This window comes from Rhinolophus ferrumequinum, chromosome 22 (genome assembly GCF_004115265.2).
Source record: "Rhinolophus ferrumequinum isolate MPI-CBG mRhiFer1 chromosome 22, mRhiFer1_v1.p, whole genome shotgun sequence".
In the NCBI taxonomy this organism is placed as follows: domain Eukaryota; kingdom Metazoa; phylum Chordata; class Mammalia; order Chiroptera; family Rhinolophidae; genus Rhinolophus; species Rhinolophus ferrumequinum.
The window spans coordinates 30,419,843-30,435,630 of record NC_046305.1 but is presented as its reverse complement, the minus strand read 5'-3'; the positions used below and the strand labels follow the sequence as shown (position 1 = coordinate 30,435,630).

Below are 15,788 nucleotides of genomic sequence, written 5' to 3'. Positions count from 1 at the left end.
GCCAAGAAGCAAAACAAGTGTCAGTGACATTAATTTTCTGGGGAAATAATTATATTCAGAACAGCCATGTACAGTAGGCACTGATTATGACATAGGTTTCTCCTCTTTGGGGGCTGATGAAACATATTTTCTTTTGTCTTTTTATTAAATGTACCACCTATGCAGTCAAATGCCCAGAATAGAAATGTTCATCTCAGTGATTAATCCTAAAGCAGATACCACTGCAGTCACATCCAGATGAAGAAATAGAACTTTGGTATCATCCCAGAAGGCCTCAGCTCTGCTTTGGGCAGGTGAGGGTGGGTAATTATCAGATCAGGGAAGGGTCAGCAGAGAAACTGGGTTTAAGGATCACCCTCCCCGTAAACTAGGGAGATAAAGGGGTCTTTCACTGGTAGGAGGTTTAGCAGGATGAAAGACCACAGGGCTTTTCGGGAGCTGGGATGTGGGCCCAGGGTTGTGGAGGAGGCTGTGTGGGAGGGAAACAGGTTGGAAAGTTGGCAGGAGTTGGGCTGGCTGTGGAATAGTGGTAGTCACTTAAAGATAGTCACATAATCACATTCAGATTTGCTCTGTTACCTGTGGGATGGGGACTGTTACAAGCAGGAGAGGATGGGCTAAGTGAGAGAATGGCGGAAGAGCTATTGATAGTTTGGGCTGATTCCTTCCTATTATGTAACCAATTGTTACTATCTATAGTTCTGTCTTAAAAATGTCCTGAGGTCTTCAAGCAGCCTGCACATGTTTCAGCTTTCTAACTAGCCCCCTGCCTCCTCCTGCCCAGTGATAGTCTTTAAACTGTCTTTGGGGTGGGCTGGATTGGGGAAGAGCCATTTGGGGGGATGTGAGAGCAAAGGCCTATTAAAAATCGTCATGGATGAGATTAGAGAGAATTATTTGAACCTTGCTATGATACCTGTCAGCTGGTCTTAGAGCCTCTCCTCCTCACCATTAACAATATGATGACACCAGCTACATTTTCATAGCTGCTGGGTTGTAAGAGTTGTAAGAGTGTACTTACTTGTTGAGTTCTTCTCCCACCTAGCCAGTAGGCACAGGCTGGCACCACCTCTGAGTCTCAATCAAACTGGCTAATACCATTCATCTTGCCCAGATGATTCCCTGAGACCCTGCCCCACCCAGCTTGCTCACTGGCTCCAGACTTCTTTCAGTGGCTGTTCCACATAAGCACTGAGCCTCAGCCACACTGTGGACTTTCCTAAAATCTCTCAAAGGTCCACAAACCCCAAACAAGCAGCAGCTGGCCTTGGTGTGCCTGGTAGCTATTGCTAAATGGCCCCTAGCCTGGTACTAGTGGCAGCTGGCCTCAGATCCCAGTTTAGCCTCTCCTAGGCACCTCCAAGCCCAGCATAGTAGGCTACAAAGCACAGATCACGTTGTAGCTCCTACCATTTGGCCCCAGGCAGCAGCTGACCTGGGCCTGTACTAGAGCCCCTGCTAAGAAACCCTAGAACCAAAACACCTGGTAACCAGCTTCAGACCACACCAGAGTACCACCCAATTGGCTCCACAAACAGCAGACCCAAAGAGTGGACTCAGCAAGGACCAGAGCCCTGCAAAGATGAACCCCACTCTGTGGAGTCAGCCCCCACACAATAGCTCATGCAGTGTAGTCATGGCCAGTCCTCACATCCAGTCAACCTGAGGGTCAATCCCACTCACTGACATGCCAGCAGCAATCAAGACTCAACTATAACAGTACCACACACACAACCTACACAAGGATACCTCTGGACCACCCAGCTCAGATGACCAGGGAGACTGTGCCTCTGGCCCCACAGGACACTTTCTACATAAAGCCACCTTGCCAAGACTGCAAGATATAACAGATCAACCTAATATACAGAAACAAACACAGAAATGTAGCCAAAATGAGGAGACAAAGAAACTTTTCCCAAATGAAAGAGCAGAACAAAATTCCAGAAAAACAAAAGAAATGGAGGCAAGCAATCTACCAGACACAGACTACAAAACTCTGGTTGTAAGGAGGCTCAGTGAAATTAGGGGAAGAATAGATGAAGTGAGTGAGAACTTACACAAAGACATACAAACCATAAAAAAGAACCAGTTAGAAATGAAGAATGCAATAACTGAAATGAAGACTATATTAGATGGAATCAGTAGCAGATTAGATGAAGCAGAGGATTATATCAGCAATTTGGGGAAAAAAAAGTAGAAAACACCCATTGAAACAACAAAAAGAAAAAAGAATTTTGAAAAATGAGTATATGAAGGTCTGACAGTCAAGTTTGCAAACTTGTTGCAATGATGTTGTTAATCTTTTTTGATAGCAGAGGGATTATTCATTATCAGTTTGTACCAACTGGACAAACAGTTAACCAAGTTTACTATTTGGAAGTGCTGAAAAGGCTACGTAAAAAAGTTAGATGACCTGAACTTTTCACCAACAATTCATGGCATCATGACAATGCACCAGCTCACATGGAATTGTCTTTGAGGGAGTGAACAAACAGCTGTATTAGAACACCCTTCCTACTCACCTGATCTGGCCCTCAATGACTTCTTTCTTTACCTGAAGATAAAGGAAATATTGAAAGGAAGACATTTTGATGACATTCAGGATATCAAGGGTAATACGATGACAGCTCTGATGGCCATTCCAGAAAGAGTTCCAAAATTGCTCTGAAGAGTGGAGTAGGTGCTAGTGTTGGTGCATAGTTTTCCAAGGGAGTACTTTGAAGGTGATATTCAGCAATGAGGTATGTAGCACTTTTTCTAGGATAAGTTCGTGAACTTAATTGTCAGACCTCATGGTTTAAGGGGCCTCTGGGACAATATCAAGCATACCAACATTCACATCATAGGCGTACCAGAAGGGGAAGCGAGAGAACAAGGGATTGAAAACCTATTTGAAGAAATGATGATGGAAAACTTCCCTAATCTGGCAAAGGAAATAGACATACAAGTTCAGGAAGCACGGAGAGTCCCAAACAAGATGAACTCAAAGAGACCCACACCAAAACACATCACAATTAAAATGCCAAAGGTTAATGAGAGAGAATCTTAAAAGCAGCAAGGGAAAAGCCTTTAGTTACCTACAAGGGAGCTCCCATAAGACTGTCAGCTGATCTCTCAACAGAAACTGCTGGCCAGAAGGGATTGGCACAAAATATTTAAAGTGATGAAAAGCAAGGACCCACAACCAAGATTACTTAGCAAGGTGCTCATTTAGAATCGAGAGAGGCAAAGAAACAAAGAATTTCCCAGACAAGAAAAAGCTAAAGGAATTCATCACCACTAAACCAGTATTACAAAAAAATGTTAAAGGACTTCTTTAAGACTAGAAGAAGAAAAAAAGATAAAAAATGTGAATAATAAAATGGCAATAACTACATACCTATCAATAATTATTTTAAATGTAAATGGATTAAATGCTCCAATCAAAAGACATATGCTGGATGAATGGCTGGATGGATAACAAAACAATGCCCATGCTGCCTACGTCAGATCAACAAACACACAGACTAAAAACGTCATGCTACCTGATATGAAACTATACTACAAGGCTAAAGTAACCAAAACAGCATGGTACTGGCACAAAAACATATACATAGATCAATGGAACAGAATACTCATAGAGAACCCAGAAGTAAACCCAACATTATATGGTCAGTTAATCTATGATAAAGGAGGTAAGAGTATACAATGGGGTAAAGACAACCTCTTCAATAAATGATGTTGGGAAAACTGGACAGATACATGCAAAGACATAAAACCACCACTTTCTTGCACCATATACAAGAATAAACTCAAAATGGATTAAAGACTTAAATGTAAGACCTGAAATCATAAAACTTCTAGAAGAAAACATAGGCAATAAACTCTCTGACATTGCTCTTAGTAATATTTTTTTCTGTTCTTTCTCCTTGGGCAAGGTAAACAAAAGAAAAAATAAATAAATGGGAGTATATCAAGCTAAAAAGTTTTTTCACAGCAAAGGAAACCATCAACAAAATGGAAAGAAAACGTACTGAATGGGAGAAGATATTTGCCAATGTTATATTCGATAAGGGGTTAATATCCAAAATAGATAAAGAACTCATACAATGTCACCCCCCCAACACAAAAAATCTTATTAAAAAAGGGGCAGAGGACCTCAATAGACATTTCTCCAAAGAGGACATACAGATGGCCAATAGACATATGAAAAAATGCTCAAAATCACTATTTATCAAGGAAATGCAAATTAAAGCAACAATAAGATATCATCTCACACCTGTCATAATGGCTATCATCGATAAATCAAAAAGCAAGTATTGGTGAGGATGTGGAGAAAGGGAACCCTTGTACACTGTTGGTGGGATTGCAAATTTGTGCAGCCACTGTATTGAAATTCCTCAAAAAATTAAAAATAGAGCTATCATATAACCCAGCAATCCCATTTCTGGGTATTTTTATCCAAAGCATGGACTTCTGTGTTCATTGCAGGTTTATTTACAATAGCCAAGATATGGAATCAGCCCAGGAGCCCACTGATAGATGATTGGATAAAGAAGAGGTGGAATACAATTACTTGGCCATTAAAGAAATGAAATCTTACTATTTGTAAAACATGGATGGATCTAGCGGGTATTATGGTAAATGAAATATGAGGTATGATCAAACAATACGGTAAATATATAAATAAAAGAAAAACTTATTACAGTAAAAGACTCATTGCCATTAATCCCCCTCAAATTAGTCCCCTTCACTTCGAACACAGTTATCCCATTATTCTTGCCACTTTCTGAAGCAGTTCTGAAAGTTCTGGAAGTTTCAGGAGTGTCTTTAGTTGCTCTGTTGTGGCTGCTTCAATGTCCTGAATCATTTTGACTTCGGGGAAGAGCCAGAAGTCTCATGGTGCCGGATCTGGTGAATAAGATAGATGAGAACATACCATAATGTTTTTATGTTTTTGACAGAAATTGCCGTACCAGAAGTAATGTGTGACACAGAGCATTATCATGATGGAGTGTGAAACCGTTTGCCCATTTCATGTTAATGCGTTGTTCATGATCCATGATTTATGGCACACTTTAAGTGACACCTTCTTTCAACCATAACTCACACCCGACTGATTGCACCAAACAAGTTGAAACTTGTTACATACTAAGGTTTTACGCACCACTTTCCATATTGAAAATCCCTGACTTTCCTTTCGATGGCACTCGGTATCAGCATTCATTGTATTCGTTGATCACACATTGCTTCTGGTATGGCAATTTTTATCATATAAAAACATTATGGTATGTTCTCATCCACCTTATTGACCAGATCTGGCACCATGAGATTTCTGGCTCTTCCCCAAAGTCAAAATGACTATGAAAGGTAAATGTTTTGAATCGATTCAGGACATTGAGGCAGCCATGAAGCGCGACTAAAGACACGAAAAAGGACTCCCAGACCTGCTTCAGAAAGTGACAAGAATGATGGGATAATTGTGCTCGAAGCGAGGGGGAGTATTTTGAGGGGGATTAATGGCAATTTGTCTTTTACTATAATGAATTTTTTTAATTTAAATGTTCATTGTATTGTTTGATCATACCTCATAAGTCAGACAGGGAAAGACAAATACCGTATGATCTCACTTATATGTGGAATCTAAAGAACAAAATAAATGAACAAACAAAACAGAGCGAGACTCAGAACAAACTGATGGTTGCTAGATGGGATGGGGGCTGAGGGGCTGGGTGAAAAAGGTGAAGGGATTGAGAAGAACAGAATGGTAGTTACAAAATAGTCATGGGATGTAAAGTACAGCATAGAGATTATAGTCAATAATATTGTAGTAACTGTATGGTGTCAGGACAGATACTAGCCTTACTGGAGAATCACTTCATAAGTTATATAAATGTCTAACCATTATGCTATACACCTGAAATTAATATCATACTGAATGTCAACTGTAATTGAAAAATAAAAAAAATTTAAAAAACAACAGTACATTTATTTAAAGGTATTTCACGTAATAATTCAATATGACTTCTAAATGAAACAGTGTCTATGAAAGACTAAATGTTGATAAAAGTGAATTACTTAAAGTTACTGTCTTCTTAAGGCTGTTAAATTGTTAAAGGCTGAAGGGATGGGGAGCATAATAATTTAGAAAATGTCTACCCTCAAAGTGCTTGGCAAGTGTCTTCAAGTTCTCACTCCATGTTAAAGACGCTTGACTTGGAAGTTGGGTACTCTGCATTAAGGGTGTGGCTCACAGGAAATGCCACTAGAGGACCAGCCGGTGTTCTTAACTCAAAGAAGCTTTGGCATTAAATCAAAGGCCAGCGCTTAAAAATATGTTTATATGTTTTAAATTTAAGTAAATGAAGATAGATATGTATACTTTTTAGAAAATACTTTCCTGCTCTAAGTGACTTTTCAAAACCCAACCGAGTATAGATCTTGATGATAGGTAAGAAGGTTTCTACTCTAATTGAATGTTTAAAATGAGCCTCTAATGCTGCATTTACCTCTTGGAGGACAAGATAAGTGTCTTATTGCTTTGTTCATTTCCAACGCTGGCACATAGTAGGCCTTCCATAAATGTCTGCTGGTTGATGAGGTGAGTAATGAAAGAATCTGCCTCCAGACCTCCTCACCATACTTCAAGTTATGTAACAGGAGATTCAAGGGTTCTCTGTTCTAAGATTTACCCATCAAATGTGTAATGGTATGACATACCCCCAGGGAGCAGAACTAAAGGTTTGGGGGTTTGTTTCTGGATTGGTTCTTTTCTTATAACATTTCTAGGTTTAAGGTGAGAAGGCAAACTAAACTGTTCCAACTCTGTCCTCCATTGTCTCTATTCCTGTGCCCTGGGAACTGTTTGCTATTGTAGGATGAAAGACTGCAAAACTGGGAGAAAGATTAGTGGCTATTGTCCAGGAAAAAACAGGCAGAGCGTGCTAGAGACATTCTGAAGAAAAAGAAATGATGATTATAGGAGAAGAAAGGAAGGGGCCTTTGTTATTGCAATAGAAAGGAAACGAATCATTTATCTACATGCAAAAAGACTTTTATTTAACTGTGTGTTTCATTTAAGTGTGGTTGAAACTTCCTAAATATTATTTCTGTAAATCCATTCAAAATATGAATTTTTATGAAAGATGGTAGAAGAAATGATAACTTCAATAAATAAAGTATAACTCAAAGAAATAAGGGTTTAGAAAGGAGGGAAAACCAACATTCACTTTATCCTGATATGAATTTCTGAAGCAAAATTTAGAAATAAAAGAAAAAAGTATATTTATGACTTAACGGCATACATTCATTTCTCTGAATAACTAACAGAGTAAAAGTATAAAACTTTCCATTGGGTTTGTTCCTGGATGAAATTTAAAAACTCAAACATGCACCTTCCTTTCCAACGTTTGGGATGTGAATAATACTTTTTCTGAAATATGATCAGTGAAGGTCCTAGCTTATTGAACGAATGGAGATATCAAACCACCTACCTTTAGAAGTTGTTACCATTTCTAACTGTAGTATTTTTACTTTGAAAACTGTTTTAAAATCCTCATTACAGGTCTTTACTTCCCCTCCTTCATTTGCAGCTCGAGTTAACCTTCAGCTACCTGGAGATTCATGGTGTCACCTGTAGCAAGCCAGCTCAGGTGAGTATGAACAACGGCAACTTTGTTGTCATAACTCCAAGGTCCTCATCTCTCTTGAGTTTCTGAAACTGTGAAACATCTTCTGTTTCGTTTCACTGTTGAATGTTTCTTGAGATAATGTAGAAAAGCAAGATTATGGAAAATGGAAGTTTCTGAATGAGAGACTGACCGGGGTCTGTGTCAGCAGGAGTCGGGAATTGGTTCTGATAAGGAAAACATTCTTCATAACTCAGTTTGAAAAGAACTAATTATCTCGTTAGCAGGCAATGTAAACGTGAGAATGCTGTTCCTTAGAGATTTTGTATAACTTTTAGCAGTAAAATTTCATAGCTCTTAGGCAGTATTATATAAGGTCTTTCTGGGAATATAGTGATAAATGAATTTTTTGGTATTAATAAAATGTAGACTTTAAAAAACAGCTTTATAGAGTATAATATAGTAAACTGAAGTGTACAACTTGGTAAGTTTGACATATGTGTCCCTGTGAAACCATTACCACGATCAAGATACTGAACGTAACCATCACCCTCAAAGTTTCCTTGTAAACCTGTCAACACTACCCCCTACCCTCCTCCTCAGCTGCAGGTACCTGTTCTCTGCTGATACAAATTAGTTTGCATTTTCTAAAATTTTAAATGAATGGAATTATACACTATGTACTCTTTATTGTCTGCCTTCTTTCAGTCAGTATAAATATTTTGAGATTGATTTATTTTGTTGCATGTCCCAACAGTTCATTCCTTTTTACTGCCTAGTAGGGTTCCATTGTATTGCTATTTCACAGTTTGCTTATCCATTCACTTGCTGATGGGCATTTGGGTTGTTTCCAGTTTTTGTCCGTGACAAGTAAAGCTGCCGTGAACATTTATGTACAAGTCTTTGATTGGACATAGGCTTTCATTTCCTATGGGTAAATATCTAGGAGTGGAATGACGTAATGGTATAGTTGGTATATATTTAATTTTTTATGAAGTTGCCACACTGTTTTCCAAAGTGGTTGTGTCATTTTACATTGAAAACAGCAGTGTGTGAGAATTCCAATTTCTCCATGCCCTCCCCAACACTGGCATGGTCAATCTGTTTAATTTTAGCCATTTTAATAAGTATGCAGTGCTTTCTCATTGTGGTTTCAATTTGCAGTTCCCTAATGACTAAAGATATTGAGCATCTTTTTATTTGCCATCAGATATCTTTGGTCAAGTGTCAAATCTTTCACCATTTTTTAAATTGAGTTGTTTTCTTAAAATTTTAATAGTTCTTTATATATTATTCTGAATGCATGTCCTTTATTAGAAATATGATTTATACATATTTCCTCTCAGTCTGTAGCTTATCCTTTCATTTTCTTTATAGTGCCTTTCAAAGAGTAGAAGTTTTAAATTTTGATGAAGTCCAATTTATCAACCTTTTATGCATCGTACTTTTTTGGTGTTAGATTGAATAAATCTTTGCTTGATGCAAGGTCACAAAATGTTTTATGTATTCTAGAGATTTTATAGCTTTAGGTTACGCATTTAGGTCTATGATCCATTTTGAGGTAATTTATGTATATAAAGCAAACAATATATGGATTAGTGTTCTGTTCTTTTCCTTTTCTTTTCTTTTCTTTCTTTTTTTTTTTGTGTGTGCATAGTATAGTATATCCACGTGTTCTAATGCCATTTATGTGAAAGAACATTGATTCCCCACAGAACTGGCTTTCAGTTTTGTTGAAGATCAATTGTTCATGTAAATGTCAGTTTATTTCTGGACTCTCAATCCTGTCCCTTTGGTATTTATGTATCTTTATGCCACTACCACACTGCCTTGATTACTGTAGCTTCCTAGTAAGACTTGAAATCAGACAGCATTAGTCTTTCAAAGTTGTTTTAGTGATTCTAGATCCTCTAGATTCTAGATTCCATATGAATTTTAGACTTTGTTGATATTGAATCTATGAATTAATTTGGGGACATCTTAACATATGGAGTCTCTGATCCAAGAAAATGGCATATTTCTCCACTGATTTAGTTCTCTAATTTCTCTCAGTTGTATTTTGTTGTAGCTTTCAATGTACAGGTTTTACACATCTTTTGTCAGATTTATTCCTAAATATTTCATATTTTTGATGCCATTATAAATGGTATTGTTTTACAATTTCAACGTTCTATTTCTTGCTGGTATATAGAAATATAATTGATTTTTGCATGTTGCTCTCGTATCCTGTTACCTTTCTATATTCACCTATTAGTTATGGTAGCTTTTAAAAATAGATTGCATCATTTTCTAGACAGATAACTGTGTCTTGTAAATAAAGACAGTTTTACTTACTTTTTTTCAAATATTGATGCCATTTATTTCTTTTCCTTGCTGTATTGCTGTTGGGAGAAATTCCTTGTGGGTCTCGTGGGCTTTCACATATCCTACTGGGTATGAATTCATTCTGTGACTCTGCTTTACCCAGGCTGGTTCTCAGGGTTATGTGTGCAGTAAGCAGCCTTGGGAGATGATGGAATGTTTCCCTCCGAATGAAGAGCAGGCTTGCTTATGTTTACCACGAAAATAGGAGATTCCCCAATATCCAGAGTTCCTTTCCTTTTTAATAGCCCCCTGTGTGTGCAGGCATTTGTCTGAGCCCTCCATGTCACCCTGTGGGACTTTGGGGGTCAGGGAGAATCTATGCAAACTTGGTGCCCTTTACTGTGCCTGAATAACAAAGTGCTTTATCTCTGACCCTGGAGTCTCCTAACTCCTGCCAACATTCATAAAACCGCAACAGGCTAACTTATTGGTCTGTCACTGGTAGGGTAACATGAAATTGCACTGGCTAATGTCTCCATTACAGTGCTGAATAGAAGTGGTGAGAACAGACATCCTTGTTTTATTCCAGTCTTCGAGGGAAAGCATTCATTTTTTTCCATTAAGTGTGATGGTAGATGTAGGTTTTTCATAGATGCCTTTAATCTAGTTAGGAAGTTCTATTCCTAGTTTGCTGAGAGTTTTTATCAGAAACTACTGTTGGATTTTGTCAAATGTTTTTTGTGTATCTGTTGAGATTACTGTGCGTGTTTTCTTTTTGAATTATTAATATGGTGACTTATATTGATTGATTTTCCAATAGTAAATCAACTTTCATTCTGGGATTAATTCCATTTGGTCATAATGTATTATCCTTTTTATATATTGTCAAATTCCATTTGTTAAAATTTTGTGAAGAATCTTTGCATCCATGTTAATGAGTCATTGGCTGTAGTTTTCTATTTTATAAATGGTTTTGTTTGCTTTCCATATTAGAGTAATCATGGACTCATATGGTGGGTTGGGAAGTAGTCCTTTGTCTTCAATTTTTAAAGAAATGTTTATAATTCTTTAAATATTTGGTTTAATTTACCAGTGAAAACATCTGTGCCTGGAGTTTTCTCTTTGGGAAGATTTTTAACTACAAATTTTATTTCTTTAATAGATATAGACACATTCATATGTTTCTTATTGAGTGAGCTTTTGTAATTTGTGTCTTTTAAGAAATTTGTCCATTTTGCTGAGAGAGCCAAGATGGTGGAGTAGTAAACACTGTGCTCGCCTCATCCCGTGAACACATCAAAATTACAACTAAATTATAGAACAGTCAACCTAGAGAACCATCTGAAGTGTAGCAGAGCATAAGTGTTATAACTAAGGCTATAAAGAAGGCACGTCAAGACTGGTAGAAGGGGCAGAGAAGTGAAATGGGCTGGTCCCACACCCACGTGTGGCAGTTGAAAATAAGGAGAGATATCTTGGCCACAGAAGTTCCCTACAGAGGAGCGAGTGACGCCAGCCCCACATCAGGCTCCCTAGCCCAGAGTACTGGTACTAGGAAGAGGAGCCCCCACAGTATCTGGCTGTGAAAAACAGTAGGGATTCTGACTGGGAAGGAAAGCTGTAGGATACCCACACGTACTCTTAAAGGGCCCGTACAGGCACTCTCCCTAGGCTCCAGCAGAGGGACGGTGACTTGGGGGCGTTGGAGACATATGGGTAGAGACTGAGTTGTGTAACTTCAGGGCTAGGACAGAAGGGACATCGCCATTTTCCCTGTGTGGGGTGGTCCTCCTGTACAGCTGTCAGGTGGGCACCATCTTTCCGGTGTTGTGCCCTCCCCCATGCCCATGGCCAAATCTGAATCTGGATTGGTCTGGTGATCTCTGTTTGCTCCACCCTGGTGACTCATTGAGACCCTGCCATACCCAACTCCTTAATGCAGGAGGCTTTATCAGTAACTGAACCTTATGGGATCTGGCAAGTGGCAGCAGGCCTCGGAATGTCCTGGCTTTTTGCAGAACTACCCCAGATGCAGTACTAGTGGCAGCTGTCCTGAGATCATAGTATGGCCTCTCCCATGCACTTCCAGGTACAGCACAGGCAGCAACCCACTGGATCGCTTTGTAGCTCCTACCAAGCTAGTCATAGGCAGAGGCTGCCCTGGGCCTGCACCGTAGTCTCTTCAAAGAGGCCCCATAACCAACATACTCGGAGATTGACTTCAGACCACAGCAGAGCACCTCCCAATTAGCTCCACAAGTGGAATACCCAAAGGGATGTCAATAGGCATCAGAGCCCTCTGGGGCAAATCCCACTCTGTGAGGTTAAGCCCCCCACACATTAGCCAGCAAGCTGTAAATGTGGCCAAACCCCACAGCCGGTCTGTCTAAGGATCATCCCCACCCACTGATGTACCAATAGCAATAAAGGCTCAACTATAACAGGAGGGCACACACAACCGACACAAGGGACACTCCTAGAGCACCTGGGTCAGGTCATGAGGGAGACTGTGCAACTGGGCCCCCACAGGATACCTACTACATAAGGCCACCCGACGAAGACTGGGAGACATAGCAGATAATACATAGAAACAAACACAGAGAGGCAGCCAAAATGAGGAAACAAAGAAATACATCCCAAGTGAAAGAACATGAGAAAATTCCAGAAAAAGAATTAAACAAAACTAAACAAAGTAACCTACCAGGTATAGAGTTCAAAACAATGGTTGTAAGGATGCTCAAGGAACTTATAAGAACTTCAACAAAGAGATAGCAATCATGTATATATATATATATATATATATATATATATATATATATATATATATATATATAGAGAGAGAGAGAGAGAGAGAGAGAGAGAGAGAGAACATAGAAACCATTAATAAAAAAAAAAATGAACTGGTCAGAGGTGAAGAATACAATAACTGAAATGAAGATTGCACTAGAAGGAATCACCAGCAGACTAGATGAACCAGAGGATCAAATCAGTGCTTTGGAAGACAAGGTAGCAGGAAACACCCAATTGGAACAGAAAAAAAGAAAAAAGAATCCAAAAAATGAGGATAGTTTAAGAGACCAGTGGGACAACATCAAGTGTAACAACATTCACATCATAGGGGTACGAGAAGGAGAAGAGAGAAAGCAAGAATTTAGAACCTATTTGAAGAAATAATGACTGAAAACTTTCCTAAACTGGTAAAGGAAATAGACATACAAGTCCAGGAAGTGCAGAGAGCCCCAAACAAGATGAACTCAAACAGGCCCACACCAAGACACATCACAATTAAAACGGCAAAGGTTAAAGACAAAGAGAGAATTCTAAAAGCAGCAAAAGACAATTATTTACTTCTAAAGGAGCTCCCATAAGACTGTCAGCTGATTGCTCAACAGTACTTTGCAGGCTAGAAGGGACTGGCACAAAATGTACAAAGTAATGAAAATCAAGGACCTATAAGAAAATCAAGATTACCCAGCAAGGCTATCATTTAGAATGGAAGGACAGATAAAGAACTTCCTACACAAGAAAAAGCTAAAGGAGTTCATCACCACCGAACCAGAATGTTAGAGGGACTTCTTGAAGATGGAAAGAAAAGAAAAAAAACACATCAAAAATATGAATAATAAAATGGCAATAACTACATATCTATCAACAAGTATTTTCAATGTAAATGGATTAAATGCTCCTATCAAAGACATAGGGTGGCCGAATGGATAAGAAAACAAAACTCCTACATATACTGTGTACAAGAGACTTCAGATAGAAAGTCACACACAGACTAAAAGTAAAGGGATGGAAAAAGTTATTTCATGAAAATGGAAATGAAAAAGAAAAAAAAAAAAGTGGGGAAATGATACTTATACCAGGCAAAATAGACTTTAAAACAAAGGGTATAACAAGAGACAAAAAAGGACCCAGTAATCCCACTTCTGGGTATTTATCCGAAGAAACCCAAAATGCTACTTCAAGAGGACATATGCATTCATATGTTCCTTGCAGCATTGTTTACAATGGCCAAGATATGGAGGCAGCCTGGATGTCTGTTGATGGATGAATGGATAAAGAGTAGGTGGTACATTCGAAGAGGTCGGACAATGAAGTTCATGAAGTCATCCAAGAAAAAATGCTACATACCTCATTGCTGAATATCACTACAGTCACCTTCGAAGTACTCCCTTTGGGAAGCTATCCACCGATGCCAGCACCTAGTCCACCCTTCAAAGCAATTTTGGAGCTCTTTTTTTCTGGACTGGCCATCAGAACTATTGTCGTATTACCCTTGATGTCCTGAATGTCATCAAAATGTCTTCCTTTCAATATTTTCTTTATCTTTGGATAAAGAAAGAAGTCATTGGGGGCCAGATCACATGAATAGGGAGGGTGTTCCAATACAGCTATTTCTTTACTGGCTAATAACTCCCTCATAGACAGTGTTGTGGGAGCTGGTGCATTGTCGTGATGCAAGAGCCATGAATTGTTGGCGAAAAGTTCAGGTTGTCTAACTTTTTCACACAGCCTTTTCAACACTTCCAAATAGTAAGCTTGGTTAACTGTTTGCCCAGTTGATACAAATTGATAGTGAATAATCCCTCTGATATCAAAAAGGTTAGCAAGATTGTTGCAACAAGTCAGACCTCATATATACAATGGAATATTGCTTGGCCATGGAAGAGAAAAGGTTCTTGCCATTTGCAGTGGCATGGATGGACCTGGAGGTCCTGAGTGGAGTATGTCAGACATACTCTGTGCTGAGACATACACTGTGCTGAGTGGAGTATGTCAGACAGAGAAAGACAGATGCAATGTGATTTCGCTTATATGTGAAATCTAAAGAACAAAATAAACAAACAAAACAGAAACAAACTCATAGATACAGAGAAAATTTTGATGGTTGCCAGATGGGAGGGGAGTGGAGAGGGTGGGTGAAGAAGTAGAAGGGATTAAGAAGTACAAATTGGTTGTTACAAAGTAGTCCTGGGGATGAAGGGTATAGCATAAGGAATATAGTAAAAAATATTGTGATAACTGTGTGGTGTTAGATGGGTGCTAGATTCATCAGGGTGATAGATGGTAGGAGGTTTGTGGGGCAGGGTGAAAAAAGTGAAGGGATTAAGAAGTACAAATTGGTAGTCACAAAATAGTCCTGGGGATGTAAAGTAAAGCATAGGGGATATAGTCAATAATGTGGTAATAACTATGTATAGTTCCAGGTGAGTACTAGGTTAGTCAGGGGGATCATTTCTTAAATTATACAAATGTCTAACCATTATGCTGTACACCTGAAATTAATATAAAATTATTTTCAAAATGTCAAAAAATAAAATCTTTTAAAAAATGGTATTAGTCCATTTCATCTCCATTGTGAATTTATTGCTATAAAGTTGTTTATAGTATCCATTTGTTATTCTTAAAATGTCTGTATGATATCATTCCTGATATTGATAATTTGGTTTCTCTTTTTATTTTTTTCCCATATCAGTCATTTTAGAGGTTTGTCAATTTTATTGATCTTCTCAAATAATTTGCTTTTTGGTTTCATTTATTTTCGCTGTTGATTCCATTGATTCTTTCTCTGATCTTTATTACATTCTTCTACTTTTTGTTTTGGTTTTCAAAACTATAAGGAAAATATGCACATGCGTGTGCACATGTGTGTGCTTGCATGTGTGTGTGCAGGTTGTTGGTAATGGTCCTAAAAGAAATTATCAAAGTTGTCATTTTATGTTGATTAAGATCACATACAAATCCTTGGAACTTTTCCGTAGTTCATCTTAGAGCAATGTTTTATCCTATGTGTTTAGGTTTGGATGAAAAATAGTAGCTTCATATGTTTGCCCATTTGGATAAACCTATTGGCTTGTAAGTAGGGCATCATCA

At 38.4% G+C, this 15,788-nt stretch overlaps 1 protein-coding gene across 16 annotated transcripts in view; it reads left to right on the top strand.

Annotated features, from left to right (window-relative positions):
* The window catches only part of CARMIL1 (capping protein regulator and myosin 1 linker 1), a 349,148-nt gene that overhangs the window by 110,752 nt on the left and 222,608 nt on the right, over window positions 1-15,788 (top strand). For 15 of the 16 annotated variants that reach the window (XM_033092802.1, XM_033092806.1, XM_033092813.1 and 12 more), the window contains one exon: window positions 7,572-7,631. The exons of the other annotated variant lie outside the window; for it this stretch is intronic. In XM_033092802.1, coding sequence (XP_032948693.1) covers window positions 7,572-7,631 — 60 coding nt within the window. The remainder of the gene's footprint in view (window positions 1-7,571; window positions 7,632-15,788) is intronic. 16 annotated transcript variants of the gene reach the window in all.